Raw genomic sequence first — 22196 nt, 5'->3', positions numbered from 1 at the left:
AGAATGGAATTCCAAGAAGAATAATTTTTGAAAGTCATAAAGATGACTGTAAAAACAAACGTTCTCACCTAAAGTAAATAAATACAATTGAGAACAATGTGGTTTATCGCTTCAAGTTTTTACAAGGCATCGGAAACGACTGTTCTGGTCCCTCTAAGGTCTTAATAGTTTCTATGAATTAACATCTAGGAGATTATTCAATTATTCACATGTCAAAATCCAGTACAGCGGTAATTCCATTATTTCGGCATATGTAATAATTAACGGCTTTTCAACAATGAACTTTCTCCACTGTTTTTATTTCTGGGAAAGTTGTAAATTTTATAATTATCCAATATAAGCGTAAAATCTTAGCCAGGGGGCATAAAACAGTGATAAACACCTATATAATCAGAGAAGTAACAGCACTAAATCATCGCTTCTCGATTCCTACCCAGGGATCCACTTCCCGCTCTGTGGATGTTAACAAGTGTCAGATTCAAAGCTTCATGATTCGTTGATTATTGATTATCCCCGCCCCAGGAGGAATTTTTTTTTTATCAGCTATCCCAGCTGCGTGGGGTAGGTCAGAGGGTCAAAGCACGCTCACTTACAGCAAGATGAGTTCTGGATCTGAGCAAAATCACCATGATCACAACCGAAAGATGACAAAAGAAGAGATTATTGAATTTTTGGTAGGTTTCATGATTTTAATCAAAATGTGGATGAATAGTGTTTTCTATATTAGAATGAAGTCTTTACTTTACTAACTGATTAACACATAATGATAATATAAATCGGAACAATTTTGTGCTTGGTTTTCCTTTTTGTAACATCTTCATAAACTGTTTATGTATTTTTTTTATTTTATTTGTTTGTTGTTGTTGTTATTATTATTTTTTGGTTATCTCTGGTGTAAAATTGCAGATGATTATTTGAAATTTAAAAGATTATCTAATATTGGTCGCAGCGGCACGATTCACGTTTTGTTTATCCGGAGAATTACACTCTGTGCGTCCAGGTTTATGATTTATTTTTCGATAATTTCATTGGTCACCATTTTCCCGCACCTCTACAATCTTCTGCTCGAAAAGTGGCATGAGTGACGAAGAAGAAAGTACTCAAGGAAGGAAAACGAAGGAAAAACGCAATTAAACGTAGGTTAGTCAATGCTCACACTTGCAGTTGCAGGTCGTGCAGGGCATGGTTTTATCAGCAATGTAAAGCGAGCATCAAGAGGTGTCACTGTGTTCGCAGCACTCACTGACTCGGCTCAAAGTTTTCTATTCTGTAGGACTTAAAATGGAAATTCTTCACTAGTCTGAATGTCGTTTGGAAAACTTTGGTTGAAAAGTCATGGGATTTGTAAGTGTTTAGATGTAGGGGAGAGTTTGTTCATGTTTTTTTTATTGAGTGGCTAGCAGGGGCGGATCTAGGAGTGAAATATAGGTTACCTCTCTTTATACCTGTGTAATGCAACCAGGATATCCGATGTGTCAATCCCAAGTGGAATATGAGACAACTCTTGGGGTTTTAAATCAGATTTTCATTTTATTGTGAATGCACCGTCACTTCCTTGAAAATCCTGTGGATATCGTCAGTGTTGCACGTTTTTGTGAGGATTTGAATACTTGTTCTTGTGGAAATAATGTGAAATTTTCGACTGGCATACTTACTGGTATAAATGTATGATATGCAAGGCAAAAAAAAAAAAAAAAAATCAAGTGAAGGGGCCAAAGTAAAACGAGAGGGTTAATCTCTATTTCTTGAGAGTTTATTTATATTCTTCATTAAAATACTTTTTTCTTACTTTTAAAAAAATCTATGTCTCTAAATTTAAGTTTGTTTTGAACTGGACTTCGTCAATGTGGGATTCAATATTATTTTATGTAACAGTCCACTTACACACAGAGTTTTGGAAGGTTTAAAATCATTTTCAGACATTTGGCGGCCAAAGACAGGCTTTTTTGGACCGTTTTCACATACCAGATATACATACCGGTACCTTTGATATTTTTATACAGACAGGGAAAAAAGTAACTACAAAGATGTCCTATACAGTTGTCTTTCCATAATACAAAGATTCAGAAATCAGATTGATTGATTATATGGTTAACGTCCCTCTAAAGAATTTTTCACTCAGATGGAGATGCCACCACTTGCTGGACCTATACCCCGCACTCGGGGCCATTGAGCTGTGAGGGATCTTTTTTGTGCCAGCACCTACTGCGACATGGGACCTCAATTTATAGGGTCTCATCAGAAGGACCGATCTCCACATCTCACCGTGGGATTCAAATATGCTACATAAGGATCGATTCCTTACTTTGTGACACAACCAGTGTGCCATGCAGGTGACATCAGTAGTCAGAGACATAAAGAATATATACGTCTTTGCTTGATGAGTCTGTTTTACCTCCATTGCCACGTGCCATCTCTTTTCTTTTTTTCTGACCTTCATCTGTGCATCCTGATCATGATCTTTGCAGAAGTTGCATCATGCCTGATTTTTTCAACCCTCATTTGATATGGCATTTTCTGTACATTTGTCAATTCAGACAGTTTTGTTTACCAACCAGCCTTGCCAAAAGTATCAATAGACTTTCACCACTCTGGTCCATTTATAGGTCTTGTACAGACTGAAGTAAAAATTAATTTTATTGTAGAAAAATATGATACATGAAGGTAGAGGTTGTTCCTGTATGTAACTGTGACTTGAATAATTGGTTCTTAGTTTTAAAAAAAAACCCATCAGATTCATATCTTTTTTTCCATGAATAATGGAGTAAACTGAGGATGGTTCATTTTAAATTGTTGTTTGAATTAGGAGTGAAATGGTTCACCGCGGTATTTTTTTCTGGGTTTGATACACTGTACAAAATCTCTACTTTCGGTTCGGTTTGTTTTTCGGTCGGGATCGTCATTTAGTCGGGTTTGGCATAAGGTATAAACATGCTTCTCTGTATAATTAGTTCAAAAACGTAAATTTTTGTGGACTTAAAAGTTTGTAAAATAATTTTTAACAGTCAAATCAATTTGGGGGGCTGACCTGTGCAACTGTTGTAAGTTTCTTTGGTATCTTACCCCCTGCATTAGATGAAGTGCAGAGTTATTATTTTCGTCGCTACTGAATGCTGTCTAGTATACATCTGTCTACACTGGTGTTCATTAATTACACTGAAAAGTGACTAAGGCCTAGAAAAAAAATATGTTTGTTTCCACTTTCCCGACCGACCCTAATTTATAGTGCCGACCCTAAATATTTTTTTAATGCTTTTGTCCCATGATGTGCAAGATTTCAACCAGGGAATTATAGCCTCCAACTTTGCAAGCTTTTCAAGACAGAAAGAAGTTTGGGTCACCTTTCTATTATAAGTTAAGTCACAGTAATGCTTGAAAACACATTTCTTTTGTCATTAATGTTACTTCTATACACGTTTTGATTAAAGAAGCAAAAAAAATTTTTTCAAAAAAAAAAAAATTGCCTACCTACCTACCCTATATTTTTTCAGCCTGAAAGCAGAAACAAACATATTTTTTTTCTAGGCCTAAGTGAGCGGCTTTATACCGAACGGCCCTGAGATAAAGTGAGAGACTTACTGGATGATCTGTGGGACAAATTCCTTTCATGATTCATGTTCAGCTTTAAAGTGGCATTTTCAGTTTGGTGTAGATGATGTTGGATATTGTAAATTATTTTATTTGGCATGTATGGTATTTGGTAGAAATCCATTTTCCAGCAAGTTGGGATAAACTGGAAAGTTTTTTTTTTATATAGATATGCAAACATAAGATTGGAGCAAAGTTGCTTTGTTTGAAAGGCTCTAATATGATTGATTGAACATTATTTAACATCCCTCTCGAGAATTTTTCACTCGGATGGAAATGCCACCACTTGCCAGTCCTATACTCCGCACTCAGGGCCATTGAGCAGGGAGGGATCTTTTTCATGCCAGCACCTACTGTGACATGGGTCCTTGGTTTATACAGTCTGATCCAAAGGACTGGTCTCCATGTCCCACAGTGGGATTTGAACCCGCGACATAAGGATTGACTCCTTGCTTCGTGACTCTAGAGCAGATACTCTAACTACTGCGCCCGATGGGTGACTGGCTCTAATAAGAATACACAGCTAAATGTATTATACCCACAGAGAACAAAATAAGAAAACGTAATTTGTGTGTATTGTTCTGTGTAGTTTGCCATTGATATGAACAACTAGAGTATCATTTGGACTAGCAAGGCATTGTTGGAAGGTCCAAATATGCAATCATTATAATCAAGACCCACACATAAGTACTTGCAATGTCAGTTGGAGAAGTGATTTGTAAATTTATTTTGAAACGCAAGGAAGAAAAGATTGTTTAATGTTCCTTTGAGAATTTCGACTCCTATCAAGATGCAACCGTTGGCTGGTAAAGGCCTTCTTATTTAGATCTGTACTCAACATGTATGGTGAGCTCTGAGGGAATTTGGGGCCTCAGTTTTTATACCGTGTTGTCAGAGGTTCAAACCTGGGATATAAAGGTCAAGTGGAAACAAAGGTTATTTAATCATCCAGATTATAATTTCTTGAAGCAGAAAAGTCTTGAATTTCTGTATCCTAATATTGTGGCTTGAAATAATCTTTAGATATGGTTTTCTAACAAATACAGTTACTTTATTTAACTTTTTTTTTTATTACCCTATAACGTAGTAAACATGAATGGTTATAGGATGGAAATCGTGTACTGAATTCTAAATTCTTGCTCAGTGAAAATAAGCATTACCAAATGCTTGTACGCTGACAGCAGGAAGAATTAAATAGTTACATCCCCATAAAGCTTAACACATTTTATTATGATTAACCTAACCACTGTTAATTAAATGTCTTGCAAATTTTAGAACAATAAGCAATAGAATTGTTTCATTTTGCAAAACATTCTGTAAACAGTTAATCATATGAAATGAAATATTTTTCACTGAATTTTTATTTTTGGACAAATATTGAAATAAATTTTGATAATGAACAAGTTAAAGATTGATATTAGTTTATTTTATATTATGAAATAATAAATAATTGAACAATTTTTTAGGTGATGGCATTACAATCAAACGGTCAAATATTGTCTAGACAAACTATGGGTGCAGAGCAAGAAAGAAGAAAATCCACTCGAATTGGGAATATAAAGAAACCCAAGAAGTTGCTCTCTGAGAGATTTGGATCTATCGCTAGAATGGAGACAGGGCTGAAAAATCCACAGCATGATGAATGTGGAGCAAGTGTCCATCCATTAAACCAGGAGCTCATTGACTTTGAGAGAGGAACACTGCACAGAAAGTACAACAATTTAAAAGTAAATGTGAAAATTGGAGTTGTGGATCAAACTCTCTCGGGACCAGATTTCAATAACGAGCAAGTTACCTATTGTCCAGTATCAGAGGATGCAGTTCAGAAAAACAGCCATGGTTCTATTCCTCTCAATAAAGATGTAAATGTCATCAAGCCGTATGAAGAGAGTACCAGTCTGATGCAAAATGCTGTAGGACGAGAGAGCTACAGAGAAAAAATGAACTCTTTCTCAAGACAAGATTGTAATGTTCTAGATAAAGAGCAGCAGGAAGTTCATGCACCAAGGTCATCCTACAATGATATAAAATGCAAACAAATTCAAACTAATAATAAAATTGGGAGCTCAGAAGCTATCAAAAGGCCGTTCTTTTATGCTGAACAGAACAGTGTTCCTCCAAAGAAGAGATACACCATAGATCAGGAGATGCAGAAGGAAAGTCAGAAAATGGTGGACTCTTTTGATAGATGCACAAACAATAATTTGGTGAACAATAGAGTCAATGGTTATCAAGCTAACCTCCAGCAAGGGGAGTCAACACCATCATCCACTTGCTCAGATCTGAATAATTTGATGCTCTTTGAGGGCAGAACTCTATTAAAAGGGGGTGTAAATCCTCGCCACATCCCAAAGAATATTATTGAAAGGCATGACAAAGAACCTCCAACTGATCCAAGATTGCTACGGCCAAATTATGGACAAGAAAACCAAATTGTAGAATATAAAGTTCTCATGTGGCATAAAGACTGGCTTTTGGACTACACAAGGATGTTGATAGATGAAAGGCAGTCACAACTGAAGAAGAGAGAACAAGAGAGATTAAATGCAAGCACAATGAAGGAAAGGGATGAAACACGTAAGGAGAAGTTAACAAAATCAAAAAATCCTACTAATGAAGGGGAACAACTTACAGAAGTCAAAACTGTAGCAGGTAAAAAAGTTGACTCAAGGTCATTGGTAGTCAATATACAAAGGATGGAGGATAGCAACAATGCCACTCTCAAAGCAGCTGTTTCGCGACTTGTGGAGGATGTGAGAATTTCTGGAGCAGTGAGCAAACAGTGTTTTGAATATGGACATTCTGGAATAAAAACAGAGATACCGCCAAATTCCAATGATCCCAGACTAAAGAACAGATGTCGGCAACAGTCTAACAACACTGAGAGAATTTATCGTAAAAGTAGTGAGACAAAAAAAGAACAGTTTCATAAAACTGAGGGTGAATACACAGCATCAAGAACATTCAAGGATAATGGTGAAAAAAGGCGTCAAACATCACAGAGGTATGATGCAAAACTGAAAGATGTGAAGAAAAATTCTCCAAATGGAGTAAGTGTGTCTCGTGGAAAAACCGGAGCTGTTCTAAGAGAGGACAGTAGGTCTAACTCACCAAATGTTGACTTGGAGGACAAAGAGTTTAAGGTATTGCAAAGCACTGCAATGCACTCTACCTACTACAATAGAAACTTGTCCCCGATTTACCAGGAGAAAGAACATTACAACAGCTACAGGAAACCTCTGCCAAAAGCGTATCAAGTCAGTAATAACTGGAATTCTAAAGGGAAAGATAGAGGCTTGGACAGGTTTCCTCAATTCTCCCAGCAGAATTGGTACTGAAGGACAGACAATTTCTTAAGCAAGGAAAGACAAAAACAGCATTTTATATATTATATTTTTTGAGATCTTTGATCAAGAAATCCAAATATTTTTAGATTTGTTCTATTTCAACAGATCATGTTTATGTATGTTCAAAATAGATGTGTATTTATTGCAATAGAAACATTTGTGTTAATTTACATATATGTAAAGAATTGTGACCATTCTTTTGCTTGAAATTGGGAAACAAGACAGCATAGTTATTCTGCCTATCATGTAGCAAGGGATGCATAAATTTTCTTTTGACTGTAGGAGTGGTTCATTCTAAAATACAAACAAACAAAAGTAAAAATGAAAACATTTTTGTTAACAGTAAACTGAACCTGTGTTTAATTAATAAGAAAGCAAAAAATCTCTGAAGGAAAAGATCATAAGGCCTAGAAAAAAAATATGTTTGTTTCCGCTTTCCCGACCGACCCTAATTTATAGTGCCGACCCTAAATATTTTTTTAATGCTTTTGTCCCATAATGTGCAAGATTTCAACCAGGGAATTATAGCCTCCAACTTTGCAAGCTTTTCAAGACAGAAAGAAGTTTGGGTCACCTTTCTATTATAAGTTAAGTCACAGTAATGCTTGAAAACACTATTTCTTTTGTCATTAATGTTACTTCTATATACGTTTTGATTAAAGAAGCAAAAAAATTTTTTTCAAAAAAAAAAAAAATTTGCCTACCTACCTATACCATATATTTTTTCAGCCTGAAAGCGGAAACAAACATATTTTTTTCCTAGGCCTAACATGAAAATTACATAAAATTAGTACTGGATTAATAATGCCAAAAGAAGTTAATTTTAAGATTATGATTTTAGTTTCATAGATCTCTAAGGTGGATAGGTTATTTTTTGTTTTAAATTTAACTATTCTGCTCCAAATATTTTTAATGATAAATATTTATCCTAATTAAAATTTCTCATAATTAATACCAATACCATCTTGACAAAAACAAAACACAAATATTGGTAAATAAAAAAAAAGGTTATTACAATTCTTGTTTTGCTATTTTTGTGAGATATGGTACCTTAAATAATGTGTGTTCATTTTTGTTGCTTAAAATTTAAAAAAAAACTTGCATGTACTCTTAGGTAAATATCCTGAACAACTTGACAAACGTTTGGTCTTAACATAATGAATAAGCAAAGTTACTGGCGAGAATATTTGTGAAGCACTGTGAACAGTAAAATACATGTAAATCATCAGTGTATATTTTGATTTATAGCATAATTTAATTTTGTCTCTGCAAGGTCTTAGGTCATATTTCTGGATGTTGATAAAGCAGGCTTTGTTTTAGAAGCTTTATTGTGTCACCCTAGATATGGAGTTTATGTATGCTAGTTTTTAAAGTTTTATAATGTACCACAGGGAAGGACACTGTTATATCTAAATCTGTTGCATAGTATTCAGAGATCTTAACCATTTATACCATTTACTATGTAGAAAGTTGGACTCACTTTATGTTTAGAACATCATTACCATGAGGCCAAAAAAGTATATGTGTTTCCTGACTAACCACACACCAACACTATTTCTGTTAATTCCAAATTCAATTTTTCAGCTATAATTTTGTTCATTTATAGTACTGTTTTCTTAGAATGCAGTCAATAAAAGGCACATCTAAGGCAATGTAAAGAACATGTATATCCAAATGTTTTAAAGAGTTGACTTGTTATGTTGTGTATGATTGTTGAATTTCATACATAATTATGTATGCGTATTTATTATAGGATTAAACGTTCTTTTTTCAGAATTTATCGATGTGTAAACTCTGCCTTTTTACTCACAAACTGAATAAAAGTGCGAAGCACTTTTATGTAAAGTTTGTGAGGAAAAAGGCAGAGTTTACACATCGATAAATTCTGAAAAAAGAACGTTTAATTCTTATAATTCCAATTACGAATTTTTAAAATTATTAAAATTATTTCTCTTTGAGGCCGCCATACAATCCGTTATTTTGTACGGCGTAGGAATACTTTATGCCGCAAAGAAACGTATACAAGATGAATATCGATAAAATCCAACTTAAATTGTCAAGACAATCAATAAAATAAACTTATAAAAACTCATTGAATGTTGTTTAAGTCAACAAATATCGTAAATACGCGTATTCTCCAGAATAATTCGTCCTTGACCATGGCTATGTTGACATTAGATCTAACGACGTCATAGCGAAACTTGCAGACCGACGACGTCCTCGATTTACTCTGGTTCGTTCAAAGATTTAGAGAGAATATGGGATCTGTAGGATGTAAATATATGAATTTGATGCTGAAAAGGCAAGAGTCTGAGGTACGTTTCTTTTCCCTATCACAACGATACCAACTGAGCTGATATGGAACGTCGAAAAAATGACATCATGATCAGCGATTTTTTAAAATTAACACTCGTAATCCGACAGTGATATAAACATAATATTCCCGTCTGTCAGTCCTGTTTATCTCCTTTTCATTCATTCATTTTTTATTTCCAGTTTCTTGTAATCATAATTTAGCTAAAACGGAGTAGAAGTATCTGTTTTCATTGTTTTTACATGTACAACAGTCAAGAAAGTAGTTCTGATTGAAAAATTCATCGATGTGTAAACTTTTTCTTGAATTTGTTCTCGTCCAATCAAAACACAGGTAATCAATAAATAGAATTAAGATTGGAATTATATACATGTATTACCAAAAAGGAACTTGTTGATGCTTTCGAGAGAAAAAGTAAATCTATCAGAAATTATTGCCAACCTACTTAAAAACCTTATTTTATTTTGGCTGTTACATGAAGGTTCGGAAACGTACATATATTTTATTTGGCCTGAATATTGTAAGTAGTGCTCTGTATAGACATTTAATAAACGTTTATACCGAATGTTTATTTGAAAATTTAATAAACGACATAAGCGGATTTTTTTGCAAATCTTTTGTCTTAATGGCGAGTACCGATCTATGCGAGCGGATCAAAGGATCCGATTTTAATCGGATTGTTCCTTAGCTGGAAGTCGCCTGTTTGGCGCAGTGGATAGAGCGTCTGCTCAAGTAATGCGAGGTAAGGAGTCGATACTTACGTCGCAGTTCAAATCCCACTGTGGGTTGTGAAGACCGGTCCTTCGGACGAGACCGTATGAACTGAGGCCCCGTGTCGCAGTATCACTGCTCACTGGCCCCGAGTGCCGAGCATAGGACAAAAATGTAGCTCTCCACCGGCAAGTGGTGGCGTCTCCAGATAGTGAAAAATTCTCCTAGAGAGGGACGTTAAACAACATACAGACAATTCTTATCGATATCAGAAAAAGGAGAAGAATCCGACGGACTAGACAGGGTTGCGAGCCCGGACTCCTTGAAACAATTAGGCGCTTTACCAAATGAGCTTCAGTGAATCTGGCACCTATTGATCGAACCAACAACTTCTTAAATCAGAAACCCAGCTGAACATGACTTGTGAATAGGAAACACGCCATTTTCGATAATACTATCTCAGCACTTCGCTCTGACTCCTTGCATTCGTTACACCTGACTGCTTTATTGTCACGGGTATCGGCGTGGAATGGCGACCCGTGTTCGCGCTGGTAATCTTGCTTTGTTTACATTTTATTTCAGTTACGTATATTTGTGTTTGTATACTGCTCTGACTTGTGCAGTTTGTAAGTTTCTTTAGTGTCTTATTCTCCTGCATTAGAAGATTTTATATTTTGTCGCTACCCAATGCTGTATAGTATATGTCCGTCTACACCGGTGACGATTGAACACTGAACATTACTAAGTCAGACGATTTATCTTTAGGTTCTAAGGTATAGCGAGAGACCGATCGAATATGGCGGACGCATTCCTTTTACGAATCGTGTTCAGCTTTAACCGAGGAGTCTTGAATTTGAGAGAGACACAATTGTGTATCATATTTATTCATTAATTTATCTGCTGAAGGAGAAAAAAAGGTTCTCAATTAAAAAAAAATACATTTGCACTATTAAATCAACATAGACCCCCCACACACCAAAACTCTAGCCCTTGAGTCACACATTTCACAGTTTTAGAAACTCTTGCTCATCATAACAATACACCTAGTAGTTTATTTGCGAAATACTTGTATAAAGGGGAAGGGAAAACTTTTTGAGAACTATGCATTTTCATGGACCATCACCCAACTTCTGAACCCTTGATTCTAGGGCTATGGATTTAAAAAAATTGACAGAAAGCTATATACACAAACTTGCCAACAGTCAACCTCAATAATTTTCCCAATATATAGAATTCTACAGAAAACTTAGCTACTATATCATCATATCCTTGCGCCCCCTCAATAGAAATGGTCTGCTGACCTTCTTTTAAATTCAATTTTGCTTGCCAAGGAATTTTTGATAGTGCCCCTAACTGAATGTTTGGCTTGGCCCCAAACTGAAAATGCTTCCTACGGGCCTGTGATGACTTTATATTTCCATTTCTAAATTTTTTTTTTACACTGTGATAACTCTTTGAAAGTTAGGGGGAGTTTATTTCTTGATAATTCTGCCGTAATGTAAATTATGCAGGTCGATAGGTCAGGAGCTAAGGAGGCCTAATACGCATGCAAATCTCGTGCGCATCTGTCTCTGTGTCTGACGCTAAGGAGGCCAAATATGCATGTAAATCTCGTGCGGCTGCCTTTGTGTTTGACGTCAGTGGGCGAGGACTATTGCAATTGACGTGGAAGTCCTCATGTAATTTAAATCTATTAATTTACATTTTTAAAGTCTAAATCTACAATTTTATTCCACAATGAAATGGAAATATATAAGGAATCACTGTCTAGTTAGTGTAGTATGCCAGGGACATCAACGATAGTGGGAAACATGGGATAATTTCGCCCGTTATGCATAAATTATCCCATGTTTCCCACTATCGTTGATGTCCCTGACATACTACACTAACTAGACAGTGATTCCTTAAATATCCCTCCTTCTTGGGCCCCTGCGGTACAGGGACCACTTGATACACAATTTTATACCTCTTTCTATTCTCCCTCACTAGGGTCATCCAAGTATGAATTAATTATACTCTTTAATGTCTTTTTTCTATACTTATGAGTTAAATTGAAAGAAAAACAAACTCATTCACTGGTTTCCACTCCTAATCCTAATACCATCAACAATATCAGCATCGGGATATATTCCTCGCATTCGTTACACCTGATTGCTCTATTGTCACGTGTATCGGCGTGGAATGGCGACACTTGTTCGTGATAATTATCTTGCATTACCTATGTTTACATTTTATTGCAGCTACGTGTATTTGTGTTTGTTTATGTACTGCACTAACCTGTGCAACTGTTGTAAGTTTCTCCGGTATCTTATTCTCCTGCATTAGAAGATGTACACAGGTATTTTTTGTCTCTACCGAGTGTTGTATATAACCATGGATATAACAAACGTTCGTCTACACCGGTGACGATTGATTACACTAAAAAAAAAGCATGACCAAGTCAGCGGCTTTATATTTGACCCTAGATATAGCGAGAAAACAATCTAATATGGCGGACAAATTACTTTTTACAAATCGTGTTCAGCTTTCATGACATTAACGTTATTATTTCTAATCATCTGTCTTATCAAAAGCACTTGATAAAATGCTTTTATTTCAAAAAGCTGTTTAGAAGACACTTTTGAAACACTTTTGAAAGAATTCCCCCCCCCCCCCCATACACAAAGATTATGTAAAATGTTTTCCAAATTTTGTTATATATAATTAGCTTCAACCTATTCCAGGGTCTATAATTTTATAATAACAAACTAAGAAATACTTGCACTTTAATATGAGTAAGTGTGGCCCATCTCCTTTTTAAAAAATATTTTCTTATATCTGCATGCTGGTGGCTTTGCGCACCCGGCCCCTCGAAAGCATGACTTGAATAAACCCTATCACAGGGAAGCACGACTTGAACCCTACATTTCCAGATGGTTTTTTAAAAAAATATAAAACATGACTAATCTTGCTTTAACTATTCTTGAGAAAATTTTTATGACTTTAACCATACATTTTTATGTAAAATTATGTATCCTCTGTTGTGCCCCCACCCTACATTAGAGACCATGAATTGAATTAATTTGAATATAAACTTGAGCATGAAACTGACTAAACATTGCCCTTCTGTTCTAAAGGAGATTTCTAAACATTTTCTCCAAATATTCCCACCTCAAATTTTGATGTCTCGTGTTGGCCCTAGCCTAACCCCTGGGGCCTCATTTTGAACAAACTTGAATCTAAACTATCTGTAGATACATTGATATCAAAATCATTATTCATGGCTGTTAATGATATTTCAACGTAAAACTTTGATCTATGCGGACCAATTATTTTGTTCCAAGTTTGGTTGATATTAGTTCAGTGTTACTGAAGGAGAAGGGGCGAGTATGATCAAAGAATTGATCAAGTGGCTCCCCAATTTCGGTGATTTTGTTAGCTACGTGTCATTATTATTAACGACATATTGTGTCAAATATGATCGCCCTATCATATGTCATTCAAAGGTTATCATTTTTTAAAATATAAATTTTATATAAATTAAGTAAAATTTGAGGTCAAGAGGTCATAGCATGTTCGGAAATATCTTGTCACAGATATGTCAAATATGAAAGCCCTTACTTTTCTTAATAAAAAGGTAAAAAGTTTCGAAAGGAGGTCAAATGTCAAAGTTTAAGGTCACACGGTAAAAAATCAATGTGTTTTTAGATAGGTCTTGTCATCGGTAATACACATGTTAAATATAAAAGCACTATCTATTCTCATTCAAAAGTGCTGGCCAATTCAAAGCAATGTTTAAGTGTTCTGAAAAATAGGCCAAACTTCAAGGTCAAGTTTGAAAGGCAAGCCAAACTTCAAGAACAAGGTCACAAGGTCAAAAATGAAAGTGTATTTAGAAAGGTCTTATCACAGGTAACACACATGTTTAAAGCCTTTTGTCTTCTCATTCCAAAGATATGACCAAGGATAAAGTTTTTGAAAAGTAGGTCAATTTTCAAGGTCAAGGTCACAAAGTAAAAATCGTAATGTATTTATAAAGGTGATGAAAGATCATAAACATGTTGAAAATGAAACCGACCTCTTTTCATTCTAAAGTTATAATCAATTTTAAGTCTTTCATTTTTTAAAAGTGGGTCATAATTCAGGGTCAATGGGGCAAAATCATAATGTATTTAGAAAGGTCTTGTCACAGGTAATACAAATGTTTAAAATATGAAAGCCTTATGTCTTCTCATTCAAACGTCATGACCAAGGTTAACGTTTTTGAAAGTAGGTAAAACTTCAAGGTCAAGGTCACGAGGTAAAAATCATAGTGTATTCAGAAAGTTCTTGTCTCAGTTATACGAATCTTTAATATGAAAGCCCCATCTCTTTTCATTTGGAAGTTATAACCAATTCAATGTAATATTTAATTTTTTTTAAAAAGCAGACCAAACTTCAAGGTCAAGGGTCAAAGATCATAGTGTATTTAGAAAGGTTTTGTCACAGGTAATAAATATGTGTTATTTGAAAGACTTATTTTATCTTATTCAAAAGATATGACCAAGGTTATGTTTTTGTGACGGACGGACGGACCGACAGACGAATGAGATTGAATGTCCCATAGCTGTCGCGATTGCGGGGGACAATAATTCCCTGCAAATCGGAACTACAATACAATGCTTGCGTATTTATCGTTTCAGTAAGAGGACTAGGATACACACAGTTTAAAAAGAACTTTTAAATTTTTTTTTTAATTTTTCAATTATTTATATTTCCATCTGTTTAATTTTGTCTGTGTATTGTTCAACGATTCCTCTTTAAAAACAAATCAATATAGGGCTTTTTTAACGACATTGCAGAAACCAAAAATTCTCTCTTGCAGACTTTATTGTTTTTATGTAGAATGTCGCTATGTGTAAAATTTATGAAACGTTAAAAAACATTCTGAAATTTATGAATATGAGAATTTGTAACTTAACATTGATGTGGTTCTAATTTGCGAAATCCAGCTTCTTTATTTAGGTCTAAAGAAATTAACAAATACAATGAAAAAATATACCCCTGTATAAAAACTGAATACATTGCAAACTTATACATTACCATTCCAGGTAATGTTTAATCTGTACGGTTATGAATATCTGGTTAGAAATCAAATCCTGCCTACTAATGATTAGTCTTACATTTTGTATATGATTATGGTTACACTATATATGTTAGGATGTATGTGAGTTACAGGAAGATGCTCATCTCAAGATCACAACTCATTTATCTTTTGTCGTAACTGTCCTTATCTTTAGAACCACGAGAGTGTGAGGAACTGGAGTAACTTGAATTTCCTCTGCCTCTTGACTTGTAGCTTCCCCGCCATACTCTCTGATGAAAAAACCCGCGTGAGGAATTAAACCTTCCTCTGTAAGTTGATCCTGGTGTTTTCTGCATTACTTTATGATACAACTTTCCTCTAAAAGAACTTCGAATGGAATCACCGAAGTGACCTTGGTGAGAGAAGTTGAAACGATTTTTTGATGCAAATGGACGTCTTTTTGAATGGAAATAAGAAGTCAAATTTCGATTGTCACCCGCCTCTTCTCTCTGATATGTATGTTCCATGTATGTTTCAGGAAATTCGCTGCGACTGGATCTCCTACTGCTGTTGGTTGCAGCATTCCACGGATTAGAGCCATATAGCTCTTCCATGTTCCTTGTTTGTTTTAAGTATGGCACAAATGGATGCATTGATTGAGTCTGTGCTGTAGATGTGGATGGACCAGATTGTAACTCCTTGCTCATCTGGTCTTTGACCAATTCTATCACCATGTCCGCCATTCTTCCCTCTGCACTGTTATCCTGATTACAATTATCCCTGAATACAATTTTCTTCAGTAAACTTGTCATGGCTTTTGATAACGTTGAATTTACAACAGTTTCGTCACTTGTTGTGATACCTCTCCTCTCTGAAACCTCTGCCTCTCTTGAATCATCAACAAAAGAACTCCTCTGTTCATCCGATGAGTCAAATTGTTTAGGGGTATGTCGTGATTTTTTCAACACTTTCTGGTAATGAATATCTTCCATACCTGTTTCATCATCACATTTTCTTGTGATTCCTTCCCCTTTTTGTCGTTTTGCTTTAGCAATCAAACGTCTCGATATGTCAAGCTTTCTCCTTTGTTCAAGATAAAGTAAGCGCCCGGGCGAGTTTTCCCGAGCACGTATTACTTCAGCTCGGGACTTCCAATTTGTTTTGTGTTCATCACCATCCTTGGCACTGCTGTTGAAAACGTCGTGTTTTTTACCTGTTAGACTTCTTTTAGAACTGCCTGATCTTGATCTTGAACGACTACGACTTGAAAAGCTGATAGGTTCCTTCCATTCTCCAGATATTATTGATAAAGATCTGCTTCTGCTACGGTTTTTCTCACATGAAGAAGAACGTCTAGATTTGTGTTTTTTCTGTTTTTTCTTTTTTGAATGTGATGATTTAGTCTTTACCCGACCTCTTTCGATCTTACTGAGAGAACCAGATCTGCTTCGTTTTCTTTTAAATTTTCTTTTTTGTGTTTTAGTTTGTGACTCTGATCTACTTCGACTTCTGTGTTTTTGTGAAGAATGAAGAGATCTTGATCTGCTTCTCTCTCTGCTGAGTTCTCTGTCTGTGTTTGTTTCGATTTTACAATCAGTACTTGAGTTGTCGTTTTCAGATATATTAAGATGGCACATTCTAGAATCAGAGGAAACTTTATTTTTGTTGTGTTTTCGTTCCGTTCTGGATTTGAGACTTTCGGTTTTAGATTTGTCCTCTGGAGATACGTTTGATTTACTGGTGTTGTCGTACTCATTTTCCTGATTTCTCTTCATTATTTCTACTGTTCTGGTAGTTTCACAATCTGAATTGATATCCGACAGTTTGTGTTCAATATTTGTCTTTGCTGAACTGAGAGAGACGTTTGGATTACTAGTGCCAAAGTAGTCAGACATGCTCATAGGTAACTTTTTAGTTGGTGACAATGGCTTCTCAGCAAACACCTCAGTTAAAACCCGTGCTGTCCTCTCAAAGTCACTGGTGTCACTGTATTCTGGAAGATAGGAGGAGAATCCCATGTTTCTTGGATGGAATTCGTCCTTTTCTTGTTCTTTATCATTCTCACAAGTGTTCTGTTTTTCTGACTTTGTATCATCCATAGTAGCATTTTTACCATTTTCCAAAATCTCATTATTTGTTGATTCTGTTGTTTTTGTATTCTCTTGATCCTTTTCATTCTGAATTGCTTTAATAGCATTATCCAGTTCTTTCAACACTTTCTCAACGTCATCTTCATTTTGTTCAGGTTCCGGTTCCTGTTTAATGGCTTGGATGGGAAGAATATCTTTCATTTTCTTTACTGAACCTTTTTCATAACTTTGATCATCAGGTGGTTCCTCTTTGATTCGACGTAGGAATGGTCCAAAACCAGCCATTACAGGACTCTCTATGATACAACCCATAGCACGCAGTAGCCTTGGGTCTTTCACTGCCTTTTTATCACAATTTGGTAGTTTGATTCCTCTCAACTCATGATAAATGCTCTGAGTATCTGGCTCATCAATTGTTATCCTGACAAGCTGATATCTTGGTTCTTTTGAAGCATTTTGCATAGCTGATGTTTTAGATTTTGTTGATGCTGAATTTCCTATTTGTGTGTCCTTTTGTTGCGAGTCATTCATAGACGTTGTACTCTCTGGTGTAAAGCAACTGGAAAACTCATTAGATCTCATCCAGTTATTATCCTCCGCCCCCCGATTACTATTTTTATGTTCCAAACATATTTGTGAGGTTTCTGGTTTATCTATGACATTTGGTGCAGAATCCATACAAATCTCAATCTTTGGAAACACATTTTCGTTGTTACAGTGTAGTTCATCTTGTGTTGGTGTATTACTGCCACTGATAGGTCTATTTCCTGTGTTATTGCCTTCATTTCTTACACTGTTTACTGATGTCATTTCCTTCTCTTTTGACTGGGATTTCTTGTCAGGGAGAGGTTTGTCGAAAATTTCAAACACGTTCTTTTCTCGTGAAATTGATCTGGGTGGTGTACTTTTGGAATGTAATCTTCGACTGTTATCTGATTCTTTACTTGATGATCTTGATCTTGAACGTCTTCTATATGTTCCCTTTGAATACAGCTTATGTCTTGGTTTCTTTCTGAAATAAAACTTCCGCTGCCACGAGAGGGGCATTTTGTTGAAAGGTAGTTTGTAAAACAGATGAGCCATACCGGTTCCTCCAGACATAGTGGAAGCTCTTCTGAATTTTTCTAGTCTTTTTGTTGTTTCTGATGGTGGATTTTGGGATGGAGGTTCGATAGGTACATCTGAGATAAGTTTTGTCCCTGAACGCCTACCTTCAACTATATATTTTTTGTATGGTGCTGCTTTTGGCAAATGTTTTAAAGGCTTTGTTTCATTAGCAAGACGTTGAACATTTTTGCTATTTACAAGATCCCTTTCCCTTTTGTATGTTAATGGACGAATTAGTCTGTTTCTGGTTCGATACAGCTGTATAACTGCAATAGGGAGTACATGTGAAGGATATGCCATAGGAAGAATGGTTTCTTCGTCGTATTCATACATATAGACCTAAAAAAACAATCATAGCCATACAATTAGATACAGAGAAATTGCAACAACTATTTCTCCCTGATAATTGATATGTAAATGTACTCAGTTTCGTTTACTCACAAAGTTGTAGGCAATGGCATCGCAGATGTCAATGCTTGTCAGGTCAGGCTCATCCTCGGAAACATGAGAGTCATAATTTGGTGTTGGTGCTATACAGCCATATTCCCCTGTTAAGTAAGGTTTCACTTTCTTGACGCGTCCAAGCATTGCCTGTAATGTAGCAAGAAGTTTTTTTATAGAACACTGGAAAAGTAGAAATGAAACATTAAGATACCAGCTAAGTAGTGACTAAAGATTTTTCTTAAAAAAAAAATACCCTTAGAACTACTATGTAGTTTGCTTGTTGAAAGTTCTTGAACGCCATGAATCGTGTTAAGATATCGTAATGCCTGTTCATGTGAATCCCATATTGTGTGTCTCCAAGTACATTGTTCTTTTTCTCCTGACATCGTGGTCCATACTTGCAAATTTTGTGAACGTTGTTCCATCCTTCTGCCATAAAAAGCAAGTCATCCTGTACTTGCTCGTCTGATCTTTCCTACAATAGAAAAAAAATACGCGTAAGTCACATAACATAGGCTGAAATACACGTAGAATCAGACAGGGAACAAAGGACGTGTTTATACCAAAGTCTTCATTAATTTGCGTTTCTTTTCGTATCTTTCTTCCAGATCCTTGTTCCGGACCAACCAGACATTTTTGATTTCCCACAGCAGTTCTATGTCCTCATTTGTAACACATGTCTTCTGCATATCCCACAACAAGTTCGATACATCGAGGCTATTCAATTCCACCTTGTGCAGCATACCTGTAAATCAACAAGACAAGGTTACTGAACAAATCTGCATGATAATTCCTTGCGCATTGCAATTAGAGAGAGTACTGGTTGTGACTTTACTTTTCTCCAATGTTGACACCCCACTTTGGTTGGTGAGAGTAATCTGATTTTTTTCATATACATACTTTATAAGTGTTGTATCATATAAGGGAATTGAACTGTAAAGCTAGTAACCATACCTTGAAGTTTTAACCATAGACTGACACAATCGTAAAAAGGTATATCTAGTATACCCTTTCTGTTAAGCTATTGCTAGCAAACTATTTTTTATTAAATCGTAGATTATATTTCCATATCACACCAAACTACAAAATTGTCAAGTGCATCCTTCCCTTATCAGGATTGTACAATGATAAATACATCGGGGTCGCCGATAACGTGATTTTTTTGTAAACACGTTTTCTGTTGTTGATTTTTGTGTGCTGTACCGTTTTGTTAAATTAACACATTTTAGAACCTTTGTTGTCGTTTTTAAGTGTATCTGGACATATATAAACAGCTACAGCTTTCATCCTCCTTCACAATTCTTCCTTAAAAATGTGACTACTCCTTCAGTTTATCCGTTAGTACAACAAAAAGACGTGATAACATACTTGTATTAGATGATCGGTCCATTTCACTGTACAAAGGGTCTGCAAACTCCCGTAACGTGGGCCTGACTCCAAATTACAAATGTCTGGTGACCGTGGTCTGAAGATAAGATAACAGCTTGATTGAGTGCACAGATACTTACTGTACTAAGGGGGAGGTAACTAATTTAAATGTCTCCAATTTCAATAAAGTAGATCTGCAGAAATGTCACAGTCGACTACTGAAGATTCATCATAGACTTAAAATTGTAATCTGATCTGCAGGTTGATGCAAAAATTATATTTCTCCTGACTTTTTTTTCACAAATCCATCCATTTCACACAGTACTGTAACATCGTTGTAAAACAAGGAAGTTAAATAAATACAGTGATCTTGAAATCCTGTGTTGTTTTTCCTGTTGTGGTACTCCTCTGGTGTAGTCCCCTATCTCCTGTGATTACACACCCTATTCTGTTCACTCTCCGGGTAGCCACATAAACTTTTTATCTAGGAGTCACGTGACATAAATGTTTACTAAAACTTCCTTCGAGGACGTCGATTTAAGGTCACATTTTTTTCAAACAAAATACATTCCAAGTTTTAAATCACCCGATCAACAGAGCATGTATACCATACGATCCTGATTAAACTTGTCCTGGTTAACGACACAACAGGATCCCCAGGGCTCGTGTACCCGCTGAGGGTTCTAATGTCTAACCCGCAATTGTCCAGCAATCTTCCGTAACTTTAAGTTTTTGTCTCTGGAGAATTAAATTCCTGGTCACGATACTTAATAACTGGCACTCGTTCAAAAAACTTTTAACTTGCACAGAAGTTTAAAGTGGGTCGTACTTATGACATGTCGCTTTATGCATAAAAATTCCTGATTTGTCATAAGTGGTTTTAGTATCAAATCTAGTTTATGATGATAAAAATGAGATAACAAATGCAGGCAAATGGTTATTAAGCATTGTGTTTTAAATTTTAATCTGTTTACAGTGTCAAAAAGGTAGTAAATATTTGAAAGATAAGAATTCAGTAACATATCCCTTGTTTGTTTTCATTTTAGTTGGGTACATTAACTCCCATTTATCTTGCCTTTTGAAAGGGAAATAAATCTGATATGCTTTCCCTAAACAGATATTTACTATTAATCTTAAGTAAAATTCCTTGACACTTTGCTACTTTATATTGATATTTTTATTAACTTTGACACATATCGCTCTGATATCCCTCACAATCAACATAAATAATTACAACTCGGGGAAAATATTTAAATTAACTTATCACATTTCCTTCCATACCCTAAAATGGAGTGAAATTTAATGATATTAAAAATTATATTAGCACGTATTTAATATTCTTGAATCATTGTAAATCTATTTCACTATTAATGTTTAAAATAGAATATTTATTTACAGTGACAAAAATTTTAAATCGTGGTTTGTAAACTATTGTTTATATTAGTGAATTCGTCTTAATAAGATTTTTGAACTAAGAGAATCATTGTGTATATAAAAAGTTTAATACCGCTAAACCGAAATCTATAAATATCTTACAGGTACCTAGTGCTTACTTACGTTTTTTACGTTCGGATCCCATGGAACCTGTATTACAAAAAGCACAGTGGTTCACATATTGAACATAAATTTACGCCTCCCAGTTTTAAGTTTCGGCTCATTGTTATTTACATTTCAAAGAACTGGGTTATTAATAGAGGTGGGCAACAAAAATCCCCTTCACCAAAAATAGGAAATGTAGACATTTATCTACTTTCGTTTATAAAAAAGAATATGATATATCCATGAATAAAATTTTATTAAACGTTAAAAAAGACATATCCTTTGCATAATTTTCATTGTATTCAATGTGTTCTCAAATTAAATTAATAATTTAAAGCATCCTAAGCTATTAATAGTACATTTATTATTTATTTACTATTAATAACTACAATGACAACAGAATCAGAGAAAAGAAACAATTCTTAGCTCTTTAGTTGGATTTCAAACGAAAATAATAAAAATTTAAGCTGATTACATGTACCATAATTGTTTCAGACCTATCAGTGTAGATATTTGAAATATTAAATTGGAAAGAACACTAAACAATCACAGTAGTTTTCATTCTATTTATAAAAGTTTTGATGTATTTCAAGTTTTGAACTAGCATTGTTCCTGATTAAAAAAAATTGAAAGATTTAACATCG

At 35.2% G+C, this 22196-nt stretch overlaps 2 protein-coding genes across 5 annotated transcripts; one reads left to right on the top strand and one right to left on the bottom strand.

The window, feature by feature from the left end:
- The first annotated feature begins 577 nt into the window (after positions 1-577).
- LOC134255863 (uncharacterized) lies at positions 578-7333 on the top strand. 2 transcript variants are annotated; one of them, XM_062738429.1, is made up of 2 exons: positions 578-674; positions 5055-7333. In XM_062738429.1, the coding sequence occupies exons 1-2, from the start codon at positions 600-602 to the stop codon at positions 6924-6926; spliced, it is 1947 nt and encodes a 648-aa protein (XP_062594413.1). In that variant the 5' UTR covers positions 578-599; the 3' UTR covers positions 6927-7333. The 2 variants fall into 2 exon arrangements, with proteins under 2 accessions (XP_062594413.1, XP_062594414.1); XM_062738430.1 differs by lacking the exon at positions 578-674 and adding an exon at positions 1017-1136.
- A 7637-nt stretch (positions 7334-14970) lies between these two features.
- On the bottom strand, positions 14971-21719 carry LOC134255872 (uncharacterized). 3 transcript variants are annotated; one of them, XM_062738452.1, is made up of 6 exons: positions 21571-21686; positions 20014-20110; positions 19209-19390; positions 18899-19120; positions 18643-18792; positions 14971-18540 (listed from the first exon to the last, which is right to left on the bottom strand). In XM_062738452.1, the coding sequence occupies exons 2-6, from the start codon at positions 20033-20035 to the stop codon at positions 15187-15189; spliced, it is 3930 nt and encodes a 1309-aa protein (XP_062594436.1). In that variant the 5' UTR covers positions 20036-20110; positions 21571-21686; the 3' UTR covers positions 14971-15186. The 3 variants fall into 3 exon arrangements, with proteins under 3 accessions (XP_062594436.1, XP_062594437.1, XP_062594438.1); XM_062738453.1 differs by lacking the exon at positions 20014-20110 and having other exon boundaries at positions 21571-21719; XM_062738454.1 differs by lacking the exons at positions 20014-20110; positions 21571-21686 and adding an exon at positions 20154-20264.
- Positions 21720-22196: the final 477 nt, after the last annotated feature.

This window comes from Saccostrea cucullata, unplaced genomic scaffold, assembly GCF_032062105.1.
Source record: "Saccostrea cucullata isolate Sc308-1 unplaced genomic scaffold, CSIRO_AGI_Scuc_v1 ctg78, whole genome shotgun sequence".
NCBI classification, from domain to species: domain Eukaryota; kingdom Metazoa; phylum Mollusca; class Bivalvia; order Ostreida; family Ostreidae; genus Saccostrea; species Saccostrea cuccullata.
Note: the sequence above shows the minus strand (reverse complement) of the source record. Positions and strands in the feature narration are given on the sequence as shown.